General features: G+C 44.0%; 1 protein-coding gene across 5 annotated transcripts in view; it reads left to right on the plus strand.

The window, feature by feature from the left end:
• The first annotated feature begins 599 nt into the window (after positions 1 to 599).
• CBLB (Cbl proto-oncogene B) overlaps positions 600 to 26008 on the plus strand; it is a 163714-nt gene continuing 138305 nt past the window's right edge. For 2 of the 5 annotated variants that reach the window (XM_083174228.1, XM_083174231.1), the window contains exon 1: positions 602 to 1102. In XM_083174228.1, coding sequence (XP_083030354.1) covers positions 908 to 1102 — 195 coding nt within the window. In that variant the 5' untranslated portion in view covers positions 602 to 907. Of the gene's footprint in view, positions 1103 to 26008 lie in introns of all 5 variants that reach the window. The other 3 variants (XM_083174232.1, XM_083174233.1, XM_083174230.1) reach the window with 2 other exon arrangements.

Below are 26008 nucleotides of genomic sequence, written 5' to 3' on the forward strand. Positions count from 1 at the left end.
GCGGGACTCGGGCCCGTGGGTGTTCATCAATTTCCGTGGGTGCTCGGGCCCTTGAGCACCCACAGAATCGGCACCTATGATTCCGATAACGCTGAGTGTGCCTGTGTGTGTGACGTTTGTCCTGTATATGTTGTCCTTCACATGCATGGACATTGGCATTGCAAGCGACTGTGACCCATATGGTTCAAAACAGATATTTCCCATGTGATTGCTCACTGTAATTGGTGCTGATTGTGACATGATGTTGAGCCTTCGATTGTGCATCCCTTGCTTTAGAAGTAGCTGTTTTGAACATTAGCTTCTGATACATAATTTTACCACAAGCAAGGTTCCTGTTTAAGAACAATAGTTTATCAGCACACAAATCATCCCCAGTACCCAAGCCATCTGCCTTCCTATCCACATGCTCCCTGTTTGTCTCTGTAAAACTCCCATGGGTGTCTGCCTCACTCTATGCTCCCTCCTTTTCTCCTATCCATATGCTCGTGCTGACCCTAAGCCCCCCCTTATTTTCATCAGCAGTCTTGTATCGCCGACACACTTCCCTAGCCTCTCACTCAGCTGTACTGTGCTATGATCCCAGTGCTGCTGCTGGCTCTTGCTGAGGGCTCTGTGCTAGGTGCTTGCCGCTTTAAAGGGGACGTCCAGGAGTAAACCAGCCCTGTCTTCCCGTCCTCCTCCCCCGGTGACCTCACTGGCTCCGGCTGCAGCTCGGATGAGAAGGGGAGAGGAAGCGAGAGAGAGTTTGGGAGCCCGGCAGCAGGCTCCGGAGTCCGGGGGGCACACATACCCAGCACCGGGCGTTCTGTAGCCGCAGGGCACAGCCACACGGGCCCCGCCACTCCCCTCCCCTCTGCCCTGCTGGAAATCCGCCCCGGGCCGTGCTTTGTCGCCTGCCCTCAGAGTCATGGCCAGCAGCGCGAGCAGTAGCGCTGGCAGCAGCGCCCTAACCGGGCGTCTCCCGGGGCCCCGGGGTGCCAACCCTCGCAAGGGCCGCATCCTGGGCTTAATCGATGCGATCCAGGACGCGGTGGGACCCCCAAAGCAGGCGGCGGCCGACCGGAGAACAGTGGAAAAGACCTGGAAACTGATGGACAAAGTGGTAAGAGGGTGTCAGTGGATGGGGTGGCATCATGTGGTGGGCACAGTGCCCAGCAGCTCTTCCTGTATGTGGCGCTGAGATTGGAGGTGAAGGTGGAAGGAGGACTCTGGCAGCTTGGCCTCTTTGCCCACTCACCCGGTCCCACTTACTAGTAACTTTATTGACCCGTGAGCTGGCAGAAGTTGGCATGTTGGCACTTCTTCACATGGGTGACCATGTCTGCTACCACCTTAGAACACTTATTACTGACACACGTGTTGTACAGTACTTGCAGTTCTGTAAACTTGGAAAGTTGTATGTGTATATAGATAGATAGATAGATATGTTGCACTGGATGAGAGGTAAAGGTTACCAAAGTACTGATTCATGTAGGGATAATTAGGGGCTGGAGTAGCAGGGGGTCATGCCATATGGCTCCTCTTTCAGAGTTTGGAGAACATTTATGGAGGGGGTGGGTAACTTAGTACTACAAAAAAGGCAAATGATAGTCCCTTCTCACACTACAGTAGGCACACTTCTCTAAATGTGTTTTGCTTTAAGGGAAATGCAGCTTGGTTTGGAAGTGGTGTTGGTATCCTTGGCTTGCAGCTTGTTGTCAGTATATTTATGAGAAGGGGAACCTTTCATTCACATCCTTAAATGCACTGTAGTAAAGATCCATTGGTTTCCTCTGCGCATAAATAGTTTTTGTTATTGCCAGATTTGTGATACATGATGTCCTGCCCTGTACATGATGGGGAATTGTGCCAAAGTACAGTGGTTGCATACTTTTAAGCTGCGTTTCCACTGGCATTAATTTTATGCATTACACATGGGATTTTATTAAAAGTTAAGTGCAAATGTATTTGTATTTCGCTTGTGCTTTATTGTTTGCAAAGTTTGATCGACCCCCCCCCCCCCCCCCCCCAACATGTTTAAATATGCAATAATTGTGCAAAGTTTGCTGTGTAGTTCATATTACACAGTGACAGACATGCCACAACAAACGATGTGTGGCTTTACTTTCTGACATTCTTCTCAAGTCAGAATAGTATTTACAGGCAATACAAATCAAAAGTGGAAGTAGCACTAAAAATGTTGATCTGCGTTTAGGATCTGCATTGCAGTTTTAATCTAAATGAGCATTACAATTCCTGCAGTTTTCTTATATGTTATATTATAAAACATAAATGGTTCTTTAGGAAGTACATCTATTCTATATTACAGTATAAACTAATGAGCTATAGTCTATAAGGGGTGACTGTTCCTAATCTGATACCTTTTATCTTGCTTCCTGTTAGTTCTGTTTGTAATAAACACATTGCTATCTGGGATTATGTTACAGGATGGGATTCTCTAATAACTGCGGCACCACATCACCGGCGGGGCGGCGGAAGACACGAAGGGTAGCCCATAGGCTTCTATGGGGTTACGCCATCAAGAAATGGTGTAACCCCTGCAGCGAAGCCCCGACGGTGGGGCTTTGCTGCATATAAAAAGGCAGTAAACCCCCCCCCCCCAATTTTTTTTATTACTGCATTGTTTTTTGGAGCATCTCGCCCACAGTCGGTAGCGGAAAACACAATATTTTTCTACAAGTTTGGACTATATGAAAAAGTGGTACTTGTTTCCTAGCATGGCCACACCGATTTGCATCGGGGTGATCGTGTCGGAAAAATTGCGTCGGTCGCATCGCATGCAACGCGACCGACCCGATTTTTACATTGAGTCAAATGTGAATAGGGTCCCTGGGACCCTATTTTACATTGGATTCAATGTAAACTATTCCCCAGACCCCCAACTTTACCCCCTCAACGGCACCCCACGATTGACGCCAACCCGAAGCATGGTGAGCGCAGCGAGCCCGCGAGGGGCGGCGGTGCGCGTCCTCCGACCTTTTCATACCCCTACTATCCACGTCGACATGGAGTTGAGAATATAAAGTGTGGCGAGCGCAGCGTGGCGAGCCCCGCGAGGGGACGCATATAACTTCACAGGTATACGCGTGCGCTCGCCACGCTTCGGGCTCGCTGCGCTCGCCACACTTTATATTCTCAACTCCACGCTGACGTGGATAGTAGGGGTATGAAAAGGTCGGAGGACGCGCACCGACGCCCCTCGCGGGCTCGCTGCGCTCGCCACGCTTCGGGTTGGCGTCAATCGTGGGGTGACCACGGGGCCATATACAATGTGAAATGGGTCATATTGGCCCATTTCACATTGTTTCCTATGTGAGATGGACTTAATCAAGTCCATCTCATCTTGTGCTATTATAATGGCACAAGACCGATGCGATGCTCCCGATTTCAATGTTAAAAATATTTTAAGCCTATGGCAACATCGCGGACATCGCGTCGGGGGCCATGTTAATGCACGCGACCGATGCGATGCCCCCGATTTTGCCTTTGCTGGCAAAATGGACCTGATTTCAAAGGAAATCGGGTCCATCGCGGGCATCGTATACCTTAACTTTAAGGTACACGATGCCCGCGATTGTGGCCGTTCTAGGAAACAAGTATCGAAAAAGTTTTGAGACCTCTCAGTGATTCCCAAACTTTCTTTAATCCTTTCACCCTAGAGTATCACCTCTTTTATTTTATTTATTTTTTATTTTTTTTTTAAAGGTACCCTTAAGTCATGTACACACGGGGCAAAAGCATAATCGCTCAGCACACATCGCACACCACTTTGCCCCGCAGTCTAGCAAGAAAGACGGTGCAAGCACTCCCCTGCCGTGTTGCGACGCACGGGACCGCTATACATTCGGATCAGTGCTCCATTTCAAAGTGATGTAGTCACATCACTTTGAAATGGGGTAAAAATAGTCCTGTGTGTATGCCCCTTTAGTTTCTTATTGATAAATTAAATATATTATAAATATATAATCTATGTATGTGAATTGTGCTAGCCTATCATAGTTGTGGTTCTGTAAGTGTAAATGTCCATATGTTTTATAATTAGCAGCCACCAGCATTGGTTCTGCCTATCACTTTGACCATAATTAACTTGTTTTCGTCCAAGGTTACCTACCTGGGGCACCCCTGCAAGTGTCTCATGGCATTCCATGGTGCCTAGGCACACAGTTTGGGAACCAGTACCCTAAGGATCCAGAAAACAAACTGTTGGTTGGCACTGCAAACAAGAGTCAAGTATCTGCTCTCCGGTTGCCTTAATGTATGATATGCCAGTGTGTGTCTTATTATAATATATTGACTAAAACCTGATTGGGTGACCCCAAAAAAACAAATTCTGCCCAAAATATGAAGATCTCTGACAATATATTGTACGACTGCTAAATAAACATAAAAACTTTTTGGACTCGCATGCAGCCACATGTAAAAATTTAAATTATGCCATTCTGGGATATATATATATATATTTTTTTTTTTTTTTTTTGCTCAAGGACTTTTTTTTGATTTGGGAACTACTTTAGTTTAAGTACTTTTATGTATTATTTGGTTATTCTATGCATATTTTTGGACTGAACCGAAACGTTGCTAATGAGACTATAACGCCATGAGTTTTGCAAATATGACCACTTTTTGTGTATGCGGAACTGATTAAATACCGGTAAACATCATGTACTGTATGTGCCAAGATAATACCCCTTTCAGACAGAAAAATCCCAAAAACCCAGGTATTTCCCGGATACAAAAACCCGGGTACAACTAGGCAGCAAGGGGCTGACCCCCTTTCACACAGGTGCAAAAACGCGGGTATTTCCCGTGTCGACCCCTTTCACACAGAAGCCGGATTTTTCCTGCAAAACTCTGTGTGTCATAAGAATAGGACAGTTTTAAAATCACAGAGATGAGGTCATCAAAAGTGGGTGGTGACTGCTCACTGCATTGCATTAACCATGGCATGACACAAGGATATGTTGTAAATAATTTTTTTTTTTTTTTTTTTATATACTGGAAGGTACATGTTACCTCACATGGCTGTCAGTATATTTGCAATGTTTGAGTACACTGTGTCATCTTTGACTGTCCCAGTCATCTGTTTGCCGATATCCTCCTCCCCTCTCACTGCCAGCAGCTCTCACCTCTTGCTTCTACCAGTGGGCCATGCTATCCTTTTTTTCAGCTCCCTAATGACCTCAGAGGCCAGCTCCATTGCCATGCCCTCCCAGCCAATCAGCCAGCACCCCACCAGGAGAGCCAATCAGTGCCTAACAATGTGTAATAATCCCAAAAACCTGGGTCGTTTCCTTTAAGACAGCCGGTGACCTGAGTTTTTGGAATACAGACCCGGGAAAACCCCAGGTAAATACCTGGGTCGAAGTCCCGGAACTTTAGACCCGTGTTGACCCTTTCAGACAGAAGAAAAACCCGGGTCGACACAGCAAGAGCAGGGAAATTCCCGGGTCTTTTTTTCTGTCTGAAAGGGGTATAAGACAGTATATTTAGGACTGTAATTGGGTCCCTTGAAGTAGGAACTGACTGCTTGAATTATGTTGCTCCAATTGTAGGTCGGCTGGTTAGATTACTTTTGCATTGGTCAAGTGTGGAATATGTTTTATGGTGTATTGTTCCCTTTCTGTATTTAGGTTGTAGCTGTCCAGATTGGGTGCTTTATATTTACATTTCAATCAGGTTGGCAAAGCAGTTCTTATCTTTTAAAGTGTCTGAACCAACTGTTCTGGTACTGTAACTTTTATGATACGTTTGCTTTAGACTTACTTTGTTTTCTTTGCCTGAGTCATTCTTGGCAATCAACACACCTCCTATTAAAGAGGGGCATTGTACACTCACCTGCATTTGGGTCCTAGTTGGAATCGGTCCTCTTGCTTGTACTACATTGCTCCCATTTTTTTGCAACAAAATCTTAGTTCTTTAGGTTGAAAAAAAGACCCTTGTCCATTGAGTTTAATCCTTTGTCACATGTGCACACCTATTCTGAATCACTTTACAGAGAATAGTTAAAAATTCACATCAGTCCCTGCCTCAGTGGAGCTTACAATCTATATTCCCTACCACAAGTACACACACACAAATTCATTGTAGGGTTGATTTTTGTTGGGAGCCAATTAACCTAACCAGTAGCAACCCAGTTGAGTTAGAGAAAAACTACCACAATACAGTCCAAATTTGCCCAGAAGAAATTCTCATCCTTATCCATACTGTTAATTTCATCTCCCCTATGAATAATTTCTTTCTCATTAGGAAACTACAGTACAGGTCGAGTATCCCGTATCCGAATATCCGTTATCCGAATTATTCCGAAATACGGACATTCCAGAAAGTGAAAAAAAAAATTTTTTTTTGCTATAAACTCACTGGGGACATTTGTAACAGCATCACTGGGGACATGATATGTAACTGGCACTATATATGTGCAAGACAATGATTGCTTGGCATTCAAATTCAGTGCTGAGATAGTACACACATTTTGTTTCACGTTTTGAAACCTTGTTTTTTGAACAATTAAAATATATTTGTGTGTATATTATGTGTTTATACAGCATACATGCAAGATACTTCAAAATACATAATTGAAATATTAAAATATTCCGAAATACGGAATAATCCGTTATCCAAAATTCTCCTGGTCCCGAGCATTTTGGATAAGGGATACTCAACCTGTACAAGAATAAAAACGCTTAATATCCAGCACTCAAAATATCAATCAGCCCTAGTCCTCTGCAGCTGGAAAACAATGGGGTGCTCAATCCCAAAAACCTGGTTGCCAAAGAAGAAGTACATGTACCAGCACTGAGGGTTAGGTTTAATTGGATTTAATATAACAATATAGACTTAATAAAATCAAAACACAAATAAAAATTTACATTCAAAAGCAATTGCTCATAGCTACACATTAAAAAAAAAAATCATTGCATTGAATAATAAGCTAGCAGAACACTACACTGCACCTTTTAATTAATTCATCAATGTCCCGTTGGTAGCCCATCCTTATATAGTTTACTGTTAGGTTATATGGTCCAGATGAAATAATATAGTCACTTTGTTAGTGCTTTTTAGTAGTAGTACTGTCCAGTATTATGCATAGATGGTATTAGTATAATATGGTTTGGTATGCATACTGTAAAGTTCAGTCTGGTTGGGATACTTACAGGTACGTGTTAGGTGACTCTCAGACTTAAGGCCCCCATACATTAGGCTGACTTGTCCTTAGGACAAGTCGGACCCGATTCTCCTGTGAGCCGACTGGCAGCTCCCCGGGAGGCTCACATACAATTTGGCACTTGATGGGCCATTAAATAGCTTGCCAATTATCAAATGTAATGGGGAGCTGCAGCGGGCGGGTGGTCATCATCTGCAGGACGCCAGGGGTGTGCAGCGAGTGATTTCACTAGCGGGCGGCAAGTCCTGACCTGGCTGCGTAGTGAACGCAGATATCATCAGCGGGATGGGCAGTGTAGTGGCGGGCATTCGTTTTTTTTAAATAACCTGTCAAATGACTGGCCGTTCTTTGAATGGCTGAGAACGCTCTCAGCCAATCAGAGAACGGACAGTTATTTTAAAAATGGAATGCCCGCAACTGCACTGGCCATCCCGCTGATGATATCTGCGTCCAGGACTCACCGCCTGCTGCACACCCCGGCGTCCCGCAGATGATGATGACCACGCTCCCACCCGTCCCACTACTCCCCCTCAGGCATATATACAGGGAGGTCGGACGTGATCTTATGTGCTGACCATCTGACCTCCCTGATCCGGTCCGATGCGCACGGGACTGAGCATTGGATCGGATCAGATGTCACACACCTGCGATTTCGGGCTGATTTCACCAGGTTATCAACATAGTGTATGGGGGCCTTTAAAGTTGAATCTAAGCTCTCCATGTCTCCCAGCGGTTGGCGCTTTCAAGCCAGAACGGCTATCTCCAGAGTCTACGGATCCAAACAATTGATGTTTGTTGAAGTGCTGAATAAAATAAAGATGATATTTTTTTTTCCTCTTATAGTGTGTACAAACGGTACAATTTGCCTTCCGATGTTGACGATATAGTCAACAGCGGATCGGAATCGGATTCAGATCGCAAGGGTTTTAAAGTCTTGTCTGCCTTGACTATATAGTGCAGATCTGCACTATATAGTCAGACTTGTATGCAAATCGGATGTGCCTTGCAATCGGATCGCATCTTAAGGCACATCTGACCGGGTGTACACACCATTAGGTGTACAAGGAAATAAACCCTAACGTGTTTCCCTGCCTCTATCCGGTTTTAGGTGTAGGGCAGGCATGTCCAAACTATGACCCTCCAGCTGTTGTGAAACTACAAGTCCCATCATGCTTTGCCACAGTTTTGCTGTTAGGGGATGCTAAAACTATGAAAAGGCATGCCGGGATGTGTAGTTTTAAAACAGCTGGAGGGCTGCAGACTGGACAATCCTAATGTAGGAGTAGAAATTCTGTCTAGATAATGACATGTTTATCAATGATCCCAGCAGAGCACTTATAAAGCCGTGTACACACGGCAGCGATGCTTGCTGATATCACTGGGAATATGGTCGCTGGCTACCATATTGCCAGTGATGGGAGTGTGCCCCGGCAATAAATCGCTGGGTGCGCGCTCCTGTTTTCAGCCCCGTTATAATCGCCGGTCGCACCTTTAGGCAAGTAACACTTTATTTGTATTAAACTGCATTTATCTATACCTATTTTACCAATTATTTATATAGTGGGTACACCTATTCCGCAGCACTTTACAGAGAATAGTTGAACATTCACATCAGTCCCTGCCCCAGTGGAGCCTGCAATCTATATTCCCTATTACATGTACATGCAAAAACATTCTAGGGTTAATTTTTGTTGGGAGCCAATTAACCTACTAGTGTATATATATATATATATATTTTTTTGTTTGTTGGGGGGGGGGGGGGGGGGTTGTGGGAGGAAACCGAAGGATACTCACGCAAGCACAGGGAGAATATACAAACTCCGCACAGTTAGGGCCATGGTGGGAATTGAACCCACAACCGCAGTGCTGTGAGGTAGTGATGCTAACAATTACACTGTCCATGCTGCCCAATAATGGATTTTATTTGGCTTCTGCTGTATGATTTTTTTTTTCTGTTCCCTAAAAACAAAATACTACACCCACACTTCTTTTTCTATACACCCACATACACCTATGATTAGTTTAATTATCATTGTTTGTTTAAATATTTTGTGTAACGTGCTACATAATATGGTACTCGGGTAAATAAATTATTGTTTTTATGGTAGCCAACGGCAGATGTACATGTACCTAAATAATTACTTTTGGTGCCTAACTTTTGTAGCTGTGCAGATATTTTTTTTGGCGCTTTGGTGAGGAGTTTTACAGAACAATTTAAAATCCTGCTACTTTTGCTGATTAAAAGGTATAGTCTAATACAAGTGTTTTATCTCCTCATGGTAAATCCCTATGTTATCTGAGATCTAGTTGCATAATGATGGATTGATGTTTTCCAAATGGACCACAGTCCTTGTATAGCAGCATTTTTGTGGTCTCGATTTACTGATAAAAATGTTTTCCTTTGACTCACTCGGGTCATGCTGGAAAAACATTGCGTTCTATAGCATCTGCTTATAGTCGACATATAATTTCTAGTTATACGATAGGTCGACGTTGTCGTGTGTGTGTGTTCCTTGCTATCTATATAAAATGATTTATGCTAGTTTATATGTTGATTAGAACATAAACATACAGACGTGTCTGCATACATCTCCTGTGTACTACAAGTCACATCACCCCTAAAGTGTGAGTGACATGGGGTCCGGATCATTTGGCTGACAGTCTATAGGTCAATACGTGAAAAAGGTAGACCTGGTATAGGTTGACACAAGCAAAAGGTCGACGCACGTTTTTCATATGCGTACCACGTCCCCTCCCATGGCTCATGGGCCTGGAGCCTCACTGCACTCAGCATACTATTATTTCCTTCCAATATGCTAATCCCTGATGGTAAAGGTCGGTTAAAAAAAAAAAAACTACTCATGAAAAACTCATGTTGACCTTTTTCATGTGTCAACCTAATGACAGCAAACCATGACATGATGGTGCTGGACCTATTTCTGTGCGACTATCTGCGTCGGTAATGCTACTATTAGTGTTTTCTAGGAAAACACTGCAACATAACATTTTGTATGCAGCCACAGTGACTCATAATACACCTGCTGCATGTCATTCTGATCAGTATATGCTGCCCATGTGTCCTGTGAATTTGAATCATTTTAGTCAAAAAGTCACTTGAAGATTCCCGGTCCTACATTCTCACGCGGTTGCATGGTGTTACTAGAAAGGCTGCTGAATGGATAAAAAGGTTAGATGGACTCCTCTTACTATCAATTGTTATATATGGTTAAGCACTGTGCTTACCTTAATGTTCAGTCTGGAGCCTGGCACTGCTAAGCCTTAAGGGTGTCCCTCGCCCTTTTGGTTAAATGGCAGGTGGGCGTAAGCATTGCCAGTGGTTTGCTCAAAGTATATGTTAGAGCAGTGATGGCTAACCTTGACACTCCAGATGTTGTTGAACTACACATCCCAGCATGCCCTGCTGCAGTTTTACTATTTGGCCATGCTAAAACGGATGCAGGGCATACTGGGATGTGTAGTTCAACAACAGAAGGGATAGCGGCACAGACCCGAGCTGCCCGGACCTTTCCCTCTCTGTCAGGGTGGTTGAGCCCGAGATAGCTGCACCCCCCCCTTGATGGCGGCCCTGATTAAGTACACACATCGCCTAGTGAGTACCTGGCTTTAGGTTCAGTTATGTGGTGGTGGACAAGGTGCAATTCTGTCTATATATTGTATGTATAGCGGCCACCGCCTGTGGATTTGCTTGTCATACGGGCAGTCATTTAATTTTTTATTCTCCTGTACCATCAATCTGTAGCACTTCTACAAATGACCCACCGTACCCAGTTTGGGAACACTGTGCTGTGGAATGCATGGCATAATCTGCCAGAGACATGGACTAACATAACAGGTGTGATTAATGCTGTTGAGGAGTATTGCCACAAACAGTGCATCGAATTTCATAAACAACTCCCACATACAGTAACTGTTCTGTATAATTAGTAAGAAGTTTTCCATGGGAAATCTGCATGCTGTTTTCATAGCAACAGTACAAAGTGTTTCATAGTCAGACTAAATTCTAAAATAAGTGGAATAAAATTATACAAATAAGCATAAATAATAAGAGTGAAGGAGATGACCAATACTTGCATTGCAGCCAGTGTCTATTTTCTAGCCAGCTGTTTTCGGGCTATATGCAATGTTAATCATCTTGTATCTAGTAAGTACATTGGAAAACAGTGATGCATATCACTGTATATTGATTCAGCACTCTACCTTCATTACAGGTACCAATAGACTTTAGTATGCTCTTAGTCATCCACTGCTGATAGACTGATGCTCTACTCACCTCACACAAGGCGCTTGTGAGAAAATGACTGTTTGCTCCTCTGCGGAATTACCCAGTTTTAGAATATTTTATCAAATCTGATGCTGCTCATTTGCACATTCTATTAGGATCCAAATAAGATCCCCTATTGTCGCTTTGATCGGAAGCTGGTGTACGTAATATGTGTGTCCAGTATATAATCTACATATTGAATGGTTACCCCTGAAGAAGTCATTTGTAGATGAAACGCGTTGGGTGTTTTTCTGTCATTTGAAACTAAAAAGGGTGATACTTCTGTCTGTCATAAGTCTGCACTTGCACCTTTATGTTTTGTTATACAACTGCCTATTTGTCCTGACGACGGGGGCTTGACCCCCGAAATGTAGACAGGCCTTCATATTATGGATTAAACTTGGTCCATAGTTTTCACCTTGCTCAGTCTCCGAGTGCCTTTGTATCCCCTACCTATCTATCTCTATCGCCTCACAAACTTTCTTAACTCACACCCTATTAGACCTGCTTCATTCAGGATTTCGCTCTCAACACTCCACTGAGACAGCACTGGCTAAAGTGGTGAATGATCTGGTAACTGCTTTGTCTAAATGCCATTACTCACTACTTATTCTTCTAGATCTTGCTGCATTTGACACTGTGGATCACACTCTTCTCTTACAAACACTACACTTTCTAGGTCTTCATGATACAGCCCTTTACTGGTTCACATCTTACCTATCTGATCGTTCTTTCCGTATTCGCTTCTCTGACTCTACTTCCTCTTCATTACCTCTGTCAGTCGGAGTTCTGCAAAGCCCTGTCTTAGGTCCTCTGCTTCTCTCAATCTATACTTCCTCTCTTGGCAAACTAATAATTAGCTCTTTCGGATTTCAGTATCACTTATATGCGGATGATACTCAAATCTATCTATCAACCTCAGAGTTGTCACCAGTGGTTTTGGGCCGAGTCTCTGAATGTCTCTCTGCCATCTCATCTTGGATGTCTTCTCGCCAACTCAAACTCAATATTTCCAAAATGGAATTACTTATATTCCCGCCAACTAAGAACAGTTACCATCCTGATATCTCCATCACTGTTGACAACTCAACAATCTACCCTACCCCAAAAGCTCTTTGTGTGTCCGGGCCACACCCAGAACATGCCCAACTAATGGGGCAGCCTTGCGGTGTACCCCAGCCCCCCCCTCATAGACTATAATCTCCAGTTGTACTTTTGCAGAAAAAAAAAATACCACTGGATCTAAATAAGGCCTATAGTCCATATTTGGTTATATTTTTTGTCTATTTGATTTATATTAACTCCAAATTAAATTTTGTTCAACAATGGCTGCAGGAATGAGTTGTGGGTGGCAGTAAAATATCTATGGCTGCAGTTTCTCATTGGTCTTCATACCTGCACTCCCCTCTGAAACCTCATACAGCCTTGATTTTCAGCAAAGGTTAATCTGCTGTGCAAGTACACATGGATGCACAGATACAGCTCCTCATTTTTCCTAAGTGCCAGTATAGCTTCACAGTATGTAAAATATTTTCATTTAAACCATGTAGGACCACCCTTTAGCCATTTAGGGATTTGGAGCATTTCATAGAACACTTCTAGAAGTTTGCAACATCAATAAGCAAATTGAAGTTGTTCAGTTATTTGCATATTCATATTTACATTTAAATACAGCCTTTGGTAACAAAGAGTCATCTTGTGTTTTCGAAATAGAAATTTGCATAAGACTGACATCTGCTGTATGTCAGGTATCGTTTAACTAGGAAAAAGTTATCAAGTGTGGATACTTTGTATATAGCTGGTTGGCCAAGCTGTAAAACTTGGTGTCACTCCCATACATGTAAACTAAAAGAGTGGAGATAACTGTTCTCAAAATCAGGTAGTGCAACAACTCATTAAGTTTTAAACCATATTTTAATATTAGATAAAAAAATGAGAAGTTCATATGAAAATAATTAAAAGGAAAGATATAGGTGACACACATAGGCCCTATTTAGATCTGATTGCAGTACAAATTTGTTCTCAAAATGGGCAAAACCATGTGCACTGCAGGGAGGGCACACCCTCCCTTAAAACACTTTGTCACGCCTGCGTTTTTCGGACACTCCCAGAAAACTGTTGGGTACCGCTCTCAAAACTCCAACTTCCTGTCAGTCAAAGTGCAAGGGGATTGCGATTAGATCCTTTTGCTCTTTTGTCTCATGCATGCATGCTACAATCTGTATGCATGCACAGATAATGGAACAGATTGTGAATTTTCACATCAGCAATAACGCTGAATAACCACTTGGTTCTGTGAAAATATGCCTTTCTTATTTTTTTCAATGTTGGTTTGATTCTATGTTATTTAAAGTTGTTTCGTTCTCATTGGTACTGTGAATTCTTGATGAAAAATATTTTATGGAAAGTATTAATTTGCATACATTTGGTCAATTTTTTTTCCGTTTTACCTAGATCAATTAGTCCTGCGTCTGAAGTGCCCCCCCCCCCCCGCCATTTTGAAGAATGGTGTTGGTACAGTGTCACTGTGATATTAAATATGCACCCACTTATGCTAGGTACACACTAGAGCAGTGGTAGCCAATTCCAGTCCTCAAGAGCTACCAACAGTTCACATTTTCCAGAAAACCTAACTGCAGCACAGGTGTATTCATTACTCTGACACATTTTAAAAGATCCACAGGTGGAGCTAATAACCTTACTTGTGATTCTATGAGGAGCTCTGGAAAACATTAACTATTGGTAGCTCTCGAGGACTGGAGTTGGCTACCCCAGCATTAGAGAGTTTATTGTCTGAACTGGCGGATTGGATGAACATATTGGGCACATTGTTTAGTTTGTTCCTGCTATGTTGCTGCAGATGCGCTGGTGACATCCTCCATCGGTCCTGCGTTCAGGGCTGATGGAAGATATCTCTAGAGAGGGCAACATGGCTGCTGCCAGCCAGTGGTGTAGCTTGGTTCCACGGTGCCTGGAGCAAGGGCATGTTTTGCGCCCCCCCCCCCCCCCCTCCTCTGCTAGTAAAATGCACAGATGGGGGTTAAGGATTAGTCCTGCCCGTTGAACCTTTGGAGATAGGGTCACACTGGCCAACTCACGTGCCCTGGGCTGGTGTCTGGGGTGGTCTGAGACCTTCCTATTCAGTGCCACCGGATGCTGGGGGCCATCACTGGTCGCTGCCTGATGTGGGGGGTCAGTTGCTGTGGCCATGTAGGTGCTGGCTCCCTGACGCTCTGGCTGTTGCCCAGGTGACACTGTGTACTGCGGCCAGTTGCTGGGTGCGAGACCTGGGCTCTCATTCTCTCCTGTGGCCACCAGGACTTGCGGATCAAGGATGACTCATTGGCCATGGAGAGTGCCTGGTCCCTGGAGAGGAAGCCCGAGGTCAGGGGTCAGTGCGACGAGGAGGAGGAGAGTGAAGCTGCATGGCGAGGTGCAGGAGGAGGAAGAGCAGCAGCTCATGGGAGCAGAGAGAGGACGGAGAGGCCCACATTAGGGGGGTTATTCTAGTCCATTCTTTCTGACAAAATCCTTCTTAGATGGACAAAACCATGTGCACTGCGGGTGGGGCAGATGTAACTTGTGCAGAGAGAATTAGATTTGGGTGGGGTTTTACTTCAATGTGAGATCTATATTGCAGTGTAAGAATAAAGCAGTCAGTATTTTCCCTGCACAGAAACAAAATAAATCACCCAAATCTAATTCTCTCTGCACATGTTACATCTGCCCCCCTGCAGTGCACATGGTTTTGTCCATCTAAGAAGGATTTTGTCAGAAAGAATGAACTAGAATAAACCCCTAGGAGAGGAAGAGATAGCCCGGGGGTCAGCGCGACGAGGAGGAGAAGGAGAGTGAAGCTGCGTGGCTGGGCAGGAGGAGGAAGAGCAGCCAGCAGCGTTGCCAGCAGCGCGTGGGAGCAGAGCAGAAAGGGGACGGAGCGGAGATTGACAGCTCCAGTCCCCGGCACCCGACAGCAGCGCCCGATACCCGGCAGCCGCATCACCGCACCAGTCCACAGTACCTGGCTGCCGGGTATCGGGCGCTGCTGTCAGGTGCCGGGGACTGGAGCTGTCAATCTCCGCTCCGTCCTCTTTCTGCTCTGCTCCCACGCGCTGCTGGCAACGCTGCTGGCTGCTCTTCCTCCTCCTGCCCCATCGCCACGCAGCTTCACTCTCCTTCTCCTCCTCGTCGCGCTGACCCCCGACCCCGGGCTATCTCTTCCTCTCTTAATGTGGGCTCCTTGTTTCGCCCACCACACAGGCACAACGGGATCTACGGCACAGAGGGGAGCGGGCGAGCAGGGCGGGGAGCCGGCGGCAGAGCTCCGGCGCCAGGTGACATGTCTGCGCCCGGAGCTGGTGCTCCGCCCTAGCTACGCCTCTGCTGCCAGCGCTCAATCACTGCCGGCATCTGCAAATGTGTATGCACTTGCCAATGCCTGCTCCCTCAGGTGTCGGTGTTGTGCTACGTACACTTTGGCTAATGTGTACAGAGCTTATCTCTACCTAGTTTTATCATACGTCACTTCCGTAATCCCATGTTTTTGCACATGAACACGCACCTACCCGGGACTTTTGGCTGTAAAAATGGTGACCAGGTAAAATCCCGGGTCTAGTGACCTGGGATTTTACCTCTGGGGTTCAGTTTGAGGTCCGCTTTGTTGCACCTCATCACACAGCACCAATGTCCCTTTAAACGCTCAAACTTATTTTCCACAACCATCCGGGAAGAACTGAGTAATGGCAGTTGGACCCATTGAGTGAAACCCTTGATAAACCAGCCAATCAAAGTGTATGCTGCATCCCCAATCAGGTGGACTGGGATCTCCATGCCATCCAAAGTTTTCAAAATGGTGTAAATCAGATTTCCAAGTCTGTTCATCAAATTGCGTCATGGGTACAAACAATAGGCCATAGTTGAGTACTTTGAGCTCCAGGTCACTGAAGTGTCATCTAGACAGATTGTAGACTATCGATTCTGTTGGTCCACGACTTATGTTGATCCGTGAGTCCCCCCCACCATGCGGGTGGTCGGCCTCCTTTTCTCTTTTGGAGGGTCCTATTTTTGAGGGGCAATCGGGGGTCCATAAAGGGATACTTGTGTCTGGTGCATCAGATTCCATTTGAAAATCGCTGTCACTTTTAGATGGGGTAGTTTTCTTGGGGGTCACACTTCGGGTCCTCCTGAATGGTCTTGATCTTTACTGTCACTGCACAAATTGCCCTTGTCCACCACCTCCCGATAACCATTGGTTAAATGGCATTATGCTCATAATCTTCCTGAACGACAAAATATTTGTTTTTTTTTAAACGTAAGTAGCTCCAGTAATTTTCATATTGTATCTCTAGTTTGGTTAGCCAATCTTGGCTGGTGTTTTGTGTCAGGCTAAAATTAGCCTATCATATTTGTTGATAAATTTTTGGTGGCCTGCAGTTCATGGCCAGACTTCTATACTACGAGCAGCATAAGGTCATGACTGTATTTATTGAGTAGGCCCACCCAGTGTTAGCAGAACTCTGGGTTATGCCGCCCTATGGTGGACACATTTCTGACCCTGAACCCTCGTAGTATCATCATGTCATGCAGATAATGTGAAAGGGACACCCCATGGAGCAAAAAAAAAATCTATTTCGCACTTTCTGAGCTTAAACCATAGGATGTCAGTTGAGTTGTTCCTCTTGTAGCAAAATGGTAAAGGGAGCTGAACAGATTTCCTGCTATATGATTTTTCATTATTAAAACAAGACCATGAATGCTTACCTCCTTAGATACTCACAGGAAACAGCCAGCCATCCTGCTTCTTCTCTATCTATCCTATCTATCCTATCTATCTTACTGAAACATAGCCTGTGCCATCCAATGCTCCTCCTGAAAGGCATCCACAGTCATCATGGAAGCTTCTCTGTGCTTGGGGTCGCTGACCCACATTTGCAAAACTTAGCCATATTCATAATCAGGGCTCTCCTGCGCAAATACTGATGGCGAGAATGAGTCCTTTCTGCCAGAAACTATGCTTTCCTCCTCCGAATAGGAAACTGTATTAGGAAGCACAATGTCAGAAGCTGTATTCTGCTCTTTACTGCTGTGTAAAATAGCAGAAAGTTGCAAGCATTCAGGAACTCTGCGCAACACACTTTTAACTCATCGGCCATCGTAGCTACACTTTGCGCACCCTCTAACCCTCCCTCCCTTTTGTCCACTTTTAATGACCTCCACCTTTTGGAGCCAGAATTGAGTCCATTTATTAGGACTACACATGTTTTGTGGAGCTTAGCCGGGTTTCCCTTTTATTTATACCCCTTTTACATCACCGCCTAAACCCGGGTCAATGGCGGGTCAGACCCGGGTCAGCGGCAGTGTAAATGGGTCAACCAGTGTCCCTTTACATGGAACTTCTACCCAGGTCCTGACCTGGGTTGAACACGGCTAGGACCTGGGTAGAGGGCATTGTAAAAGGGTATGCAGGGTCATCCGACCTGGCTTCCATTTACATCAATGGGGAAGCCCAACCTCCGTAGCACAGCATCCTGCAGTCAACATGGAGGTTGGGCGGGGGCGTGCACAGCCTCCATCGCTGTCTGCTGTACTGTGCAGACATCGGCGGAGGCAGGAAGGAGGTGAGGAGAAGGAGGTGTGTGCGGCCTGGAAAAAAAAAACAGCAGTGCAGTGCAGGGAAAATGGGGATAATGGTGAGTGGAACTCTGCAAAATACCGGGTAAAAAAGCCAGTTCAGTCCCGGGATTTCGGTGGAAAGTAGTGTAAGCAAATCTTTTCCAACTGGTCCTTAGCAGAACATTGCTTGTCTGTCTTGCATCACTCTGGAGCATAACAGAAGTTCAGTGTTGTGGTTGGCATATAATCTGCAGTAAAAACAGAATGTTTCGCAAAAAGTATGAGTTCAGTAACAAGGTCATGTTTAGTGATTTACAACAAATATAGGGGCAGATGTATTAAGCCTCGCGAAGAGATAAACTGGAGATAAAGTGGAGAAAAAGTGGAAGGAGATAACGCACCAGCCAATCAACTTCCAACTGTCCTATGTTAAACACTGCTGATTGGTTGGTGCATTATCTCCTTCCACTTTTTCTCCACTTTATCTCCAGTTTATCTCTTCGCCAGGCTTAATACATCTGCCCCATAGCTTGCATACTATGGAGTCTTGTCAATTCATAGTCAGTATGGATTTTGAGGAGCTTCATTAAAATACCATCTATCATTTTGGAAAGGATTATTTTAGTCGGTACTAATATACTGCCTGTTCTCAAGATATATTCTTTTAAAAAATAAACCATAAATTTCAAACTTCCACAAACTGTTTTTCAGTCTAGATTTCCTCTAATACACAGCTCTCTTTTTTTAGATTCAGTCTCTAAAGTTGGATGAATATTATTTTAGGGAGACATCAGGATTGCCTTTTACTTGTGATACATCTGTATGGGGTTATTTTTTCTTGCAAAGTCCACATTGAAGGTTTAAGATGCATCCTGTTAACCCCTTCAGTGGTGTTTTTTTCTGGGGCAGGAGTACCTAAATAGGACAGGTTTTTCCTGTTTCAGAAAAAACGGCCACTGATGGGGTAGATAAGTCCCAGCGCTCCCCTCCAGCGGTATTTAGCGGAGCTCCCCTGCCGCCGCTGCCGATCATAGCAGCACATTGACCGGCAGCAGGCTCGGGGATGTTCGGGGAGGACTCTGGCACCCCCGAGTCCCCCGAGCCGTGCAGAACATCTCCGAGTCTGCCGCCGTCTCTCCCGAAGTAATGGCGGCAGCAGGGGAGCTCCGTCATGTGATCGCCGGAGCGAAGGTGAAGGGGGGCACAGCAGTAGAGGTAAGGAGGGAGTGGCCTAGTGGGGGGTCGCTCGTGAGGTGATGCGCCAGTGGTGCACACCTGCAGGCACCACTGGTGCACACCTGTAGATTTGTGGCATGGCCGGAAATTTTCCTGGACTGCCTACTGCCGCACCGCAGCTTGGCCTAGAAAATTTCCGGGACTGCCACTGAAGGGATTAAAGTATTAGTAGGTGACCTGTTCTTTGCCAACTGATGCTTACAGTTTCTAATGGATAAAGCTAATGGATAAAGCTGTGGGAGATCATACTACTAGGACCCGGATGACAGGCTGGTATAACCAGCAAATGAACGGCTTTCCCAGCGATGTTGTGGGAGCGTGTAACACTCAAAGATGCTGTTTTGAACTTTCAGCTCAAAGTTGCCCAGTGTGTATGGGCTTTTCGTTTTTAGATGAGGAAGATGTGTGTATCCTCAAGGCATACGTTGTAATAATACCTGTTTAAGAGGAAAATAATGATCCTATTTTACTATGTCATTCTTGTAAGTATTGAACTTTTTCTTTTTGGTTTTTATGTCAGTGAACAACCAACCTACTAAGTGTTTTGTCTGTATTTTCCTTCTATTTTATTTTGAGTCATCTTTGTTTTAGCTCAGACATGCCAGGAGACTGACATTGTGTTTTTTTGTTTGGGGTATTACGTTCATTATGTTTTTTCCTTTCTTATTTATTTATTTATTTATTTATAGAAACTGACTTTAGGAAATGTCAGAAATGCAACACTGTTTCCCATGAAACCCGTTGGAGGTACACATTATGTTTCCAGTAATGTGTTGGCTGCTTCAGTGATCTCTAGCAAATCCTATTAATCAATTAAAATAATATAAATAAGAATTAATAACTTGATCATCCCTATTCCTGTATGTGTATGGTACCTTAAGACCTTCCTGTATATACTGTACTGTAAAAATGTAACTATCTTAAAATCAATAGGAAAGCCGATAACATGATTATTTTATACCCGTTTTCCACCAACCTATAAATCACTTTTTATTTTTTTTAACACGCACCAACCTGGGATATTTGGCAGTGGAAATGGTGACCAGGTAAAATATTTTTACACGGGACTCGAGCAGGGTATTTAGGGGGTAACGAGCCACGGAAACCAAGGTTTTCTGACCCGGGCATGGGAGGCTGGCCATTGCACAGGCACCTACGTCCCTTTCCCTTGCCAGTTTGTGAATTAAACTGACCTCCTGCCAGTGCCCCAATCCCCCTGCTGCCCTGCTTTCCAGGGATTCCCTTTTCAGTGGAAAATGGATCAGCCCGGGGAAAAAAGGGCATTGGAAATGTCCGCTGAATGGTAGTCGTCGTCCCCCATGCGAATCCCACTTCATAAGCCTGGACTGACTTTTTATTTCAATGCTGTCCTCAGAATTCGGGGCAGGAGCTGATGTCATGATAAGTTAGCCGCCTGCCAAGAGCCATCGACATGCCTGCATTCACAGCCACAGAAAAAATATTTAATTATTTGTTTAAAAAAAGGAAATCAAGGTTAAATAGCGATTTTACAAAATGTGATCAATGTAAAAAAAAATGTTGGGACATTTAAAAAATACATTTTAGTTTTATAATTTTAAAAAGTGGGTTTGACAGAGTAAGGATGGTTGGAGTACGTTTGTATGAATATTTTTAAAGATAAAAATCTACCTCTGATTTCAAAGCAGGATCTTATTGGCTATTCCAAATCACATGACAGTTGTTGATAGCCAATAAGATTCTGCTTTGAAATCAGAGTAAATCTGAGCCTGCACATCTGTAGATGTAATCCCGTTCACCTTTGTGGTGATCTGGCCGCTCCTGCTTGTTGGCATGCCAAATTCGCACCCAAGGTGGGGAATTGCCATGCTGCGATTTCGCCGCTCAATGTGTTTGTGACCTTTGACTGTCAACCTTCCCCACGTCGACCTAATGACCCTGTCGACCCTCATGCATGTTGACCTAATGCTTGCAGACCTATTGTCTGTCTATCCAATTATCTATACCCACAGAAACACAAAGGCAATCACAAGGTAGCAGACTAGCTTTCTAAGCTTTTTCTTTGAACGGACTTGGCTAGTGTGTGTGTATATATGACTCAAATGCTCTGGTTTGTTTTTAAGATGGAAGCATCCAGTGAACAAACACATGCCAAATAAGTTTTGTGTACCTTCACACAGACTCATTCTCTTCTATTTGAGCCATATGAATATCACTGTAAATTACTGATCTAAGGCCATTAAATTTGATCATTCTATTTATTGTCACATAGGCTATTTGTGTGCCCAAATGGTTTAAACTTTGAGAAACGCTATTTATTTCTTTCCTGTCCTTTCATATATCTAACCATGCAAGTAGGTACACGGTGCCTCTTGCATGCAGGGAAATGGAGCACATAAATGGAGACTTTTGAATGCAAAAGTGCATGGTAGCACAAAGCCCCATATCACAATGGCATTTAGGTCTCCGCTAGGATTACCAGCATAGTAAATTCCACCCTATAAAATGTATTTGAGACAGATTATTGTGAAATTTATATTCATTCATGCTTAATTTGCTTTGTTTATATACCGTATATACTCGAGTATAATTCGACCCGAATATAAACCGAGGCACCTAATTTTACAACAAAAAACTGGGAAAACTTATTGACTCAAGTGGGACCGTCACTCGAGTATAAACCGAGGGGGGGCTTTTTCAGCATAAAAAAAGTTCTGAAAAAGTAGGCTTATACTCGAGTATATGGTAATGTAACTTAATTTTATTCCATTTTGCAAAGATAGTCTATATTTTTTTGAGGATGGATTGTATGTTTTTGTTTTTATTTTATTTTTTTGCCCTGACAGGACATCTCTGTAATGGTTTAGAAAAAAAAAAATGTGTATGTATGTATGTATGTATATCTCAAAAAAATAAAGGGATCACTAACAACACATCCTAGATCTGAATGAATGAAATATTCTTATTAAATACTTTGTTTTTTAAATAGTTGAATGTGCTGACAACAAAATCACACACAAATTATCAATGGAAATCAAATTTATTAACCCATGGAGTTCTGGATTTGGAGTCACACTCAAAATTAAAGTGGAAAAACGCACTACAGGCTGATCTAACTGTGATGTAATTTCCATAAAACAAGTCAAAATGAGGCTCAGTTGTGTGTGTGTGTGTGTGGCCTCCACGTGCCTGTATGACCTCCCTACAACGCTTGGGCATGCTCCTGATGAGGTGGCGGATGGTCTCCTGAGGGATCTCCTCCCAGACATGTACTAAAGCATCCACTAACTCCTGGACAGTCTCTGGTACAACGTGGCGCTGGTGGATGGAGCGAGACATGATGTCCCAGATGTGGCAGTTGTCTTGAATTAGGAGAAACCCAGGGCCAACCACACCAGCATATGGTCTCAAAAGGGGTCTGAGGATCTCATCTCGGTACCTAATGGCATTCAGGCTACCTCTGGTGAGCACATGGAGGGCTGTGCCCCCCCCCCCCCCGAAGGAATGCCACCCCACACCATTACTGAACCACTGCCAAATCGGTCATGCTGGAGGATGTTGCAGGCAGCAGAATGTTCCCCTTGGGGTCTCCAGACTCTGTCACATCTGTCATGTGCTCAGTGTGAACCTGCTTTCATATGTGAAGAGCACAGGGTGCCAGTAGCGAATTTGCCAATCTTGGTGTTCTCTCGCAAATGCCAAACGTCCTGCACGGTGTTTGGCTGTAAGCACAACCCCCACCTGTGGCTGTTGGGCCCCCATATCACCCTCATGGAGTCTGTTTCTGACCGTTTGAGTAGACACATGCACATTTGTGGCCTGCTGGAGGTAATTTTGCAGGGCTCTGGCAGTGTTCCTCCTTGCACAAAGGCGGAGGTAGCGGTCCTGCTGCTGGGTTGTTGGCCTCCTCGTCTCCTGATGTACTGGCCTGTCTCCTGGTAGCATCTCGATTCTCTGGACACTACGCTGACAGACACCCCAAACTATCTTTCCACAGCTCACATTGATGTGCCATCCTGGATGAGCTGCACTACCTGAGCCACTTGTGTGGGTTGTAGACTCAGTCTCATGCCACCACTAGAGTGAAAGCACAGCCAGCTTTCAAAAGTGACCAAAACATCAGCCAGAAAGCATAGGAGCTGAGAAGTGTTCTGTGGTCACCACCTGCAGAACAACTCCTTTATTGGGGGTGTCTTGCTAATTGCCTATAATTTCCACCTGTTGTCTATTCCATTTGCACAACCGCATGCAAAATTGATGGTCAATCAGTGTTGGTTCCGAAGTGGTTAGTTTGATTTCACAGAAGTGTGATTGACTTGGAGTTACATTGTGTTTAAGTGTTCCCTTTATTTTTTTGAGCAGTGTGTGTATATAATCTATATTTCACAGTTCAAATTATTACACAAGTCTTAGGATGTGTAGTTCCAGTAATCTTCATTTTTGTTTCCTAGTCACACATCTGTGCCCTCTGCTATTCACAGTGCAGCTAGAGCAGCTGTGATGAACCTGACCACAGATTTTCTTTGTTGAATTTCGGAAATAACTGAAACGCAGAGGAATGTATTTTCTAGACACCGTTTTTTGTTTTTGTATAAAGGCATCGAGCACATTCGGCAGATCATTTCTGAAGACCCATATACACTTAGAGATATTTGAAACCATATTGCTCATTTGTTCCCTTCTTAGCAATATAGCTATGCGATGAAGACAGATGATGTACACACTCCTGTAACGATAGTGTTAACGATATTATTGATGATGTTAACGGGATTATTGTACATATCTTTCAGTGTGTACAAAGCATAACGATGCGTGATTCCGAGGGTTATGATTGACCCCCTTTCTTGTCTGTACATGTAGTGAGCAAAGCACTTGATGCATGGTGAGCAAAGCGGTACACTTATACAGTATCCTTGTTGACGACACGAAAAAAAAACGTGTTGACCTTTGTCACCTAAAAAAGTCCCTGTTGACCTATAGTCCATGTTGACCTAAGGGTGTCGAGCCAATGTTTGTTGACCTACACTGGGTCGACCAATGACCCATACCCCTATAGTGTGTGTACCCTGCTTTTCATGTTAGTTGTAGTTCACATTTTCGTGAACTCATTTACACGGCAGCTTTACAGAATATTCTGTTTTTAGCCTTCTATATTGCTGACGTTTTAGCGATTTAATTAGCAGTAGAAATATTTCTGCATAACGGCTTGATCTGTTGCTGTGTGTAATCTGGAAATATTTTATCAAAACGATTTGTGTTGCCAACTATGTGGGTTTACGATACAGCAGATCATTGCAAGCAAGGGGATTTCAGATACCTCCCATGTAATGTTCACCATTTTTTTTATGGTTAGAACAGCTCATTCTATATTAGTCATAACTGTTTTTACACAGTTACCGGTATCTACAGAACACTTCACCCGCACTAAATGGCAGCTACTATGAAAACCTTTGTAAAATCTTATTCTTTCTCATTCCCCCCTCTGTTTTTGGATCACTTAGCTGGCTAATACTTGTTTACAGAAATGTCCTCAAAATTGTACGTTTTTGATTATCAAACTATTTAAACTGAATTCCAGAACATATTTAATTATTTGTTTAAAAAAGGGAAATGAAGGTTAAATAGTTTTTTTTTTTTTTTTACAAAATATGATCAATCTAAAGAAACTTTGGTACTTGTTTCCTAGCACGGCGCCCATCGCATACCATACTTAGTGGTATGCGATGCGATATTCATGTTAAATTAACAGGAGTGCTTGTACAATGAAATATCGCATAGCATTGCATGCCAGCAAATGGCATGCAATGTGATTTTTTTTTTTTATTGTACAAGCACTGATGGGTGCTTACAATGTTAAATGCACCCACATTGTCAACGCCACCCCCACTATCAAGGCCAACTCGAAGCGTGGCGAGCGGTACGCATCCTCCGACCTTTTCATACCCCCACTATCCACGTCGGTGTGGAGTTGATTTTAGATAGTGTGGCGAGCCACTGAGCCTGAAGCGTGGTGAGCGGACGCGGAATACGAGCCCGAAGCGTGGTGAGAGCACGCGAAATACATGTAAAGTAATCAGTGTCACCTCGCTGCGCTTGCCACGCTTTGGGCCCGGTACATACACACTATCTAGAATCAACTCCACGCCGACGTGGATAGTGAGGGTATGAAAAGGTCGGAGGATGCGTTCCGTTGCCAATGGGGTGCATTTAACATTGAAAGCACCCATCAGGGTGCTTGTACAATTAAAAATCGCATCGCATGCCGCTATATTGCATGCAATGCGATGCGATTGTATAAGATGTACTAGGATCAAAATATTGGGCGCCGTGCTAGGAAACAAGTACCAAAACTTTTCTTGGGACATTTAACTTTTTTTTTAATTTATTTTTTATAGTTTTAAAAAGTGGGTTTGACGGAGAGGGTGGTTGGGAGTACGTATGTGTGAATATTTTTAAAGATAAAAATCTACCTCTGTCTACAGATCTTTGTGGCGATCTGGCCGCTCCTGTTTGTTGGCATGCCAAATTCGTACCCAAGGCAGGGAATTGCCACGCTGCCATTTTGCCGCTCAGTGTGTTTGTGAGCCACGGGAGCGAATTAGACACGTGCATGGGAATGCGATCATGCTGCTTGCCACAGGAGTAGCACATGGCGATTGGTGCGGCAGAGATGAGTGTGGCTACATATCTAACTTGTGTTGCCTGGGAGAGGTGCCACAGAGTGAAAGAGACAG

Source organism: Crinia signifera, chromosome 2 (genome assembly GCF_055691185.1).
Source record: "Crinia signifera chromosome 2, ASM5569118v1, whole genome shotgun sequence".
In the NCBI taxonomy this organism is placed as follows: Eukaryota; Metazoa; Chordata; class Amphibia; order Anura; family Myobatrachidae; genus Crinia; species Crinia signifera.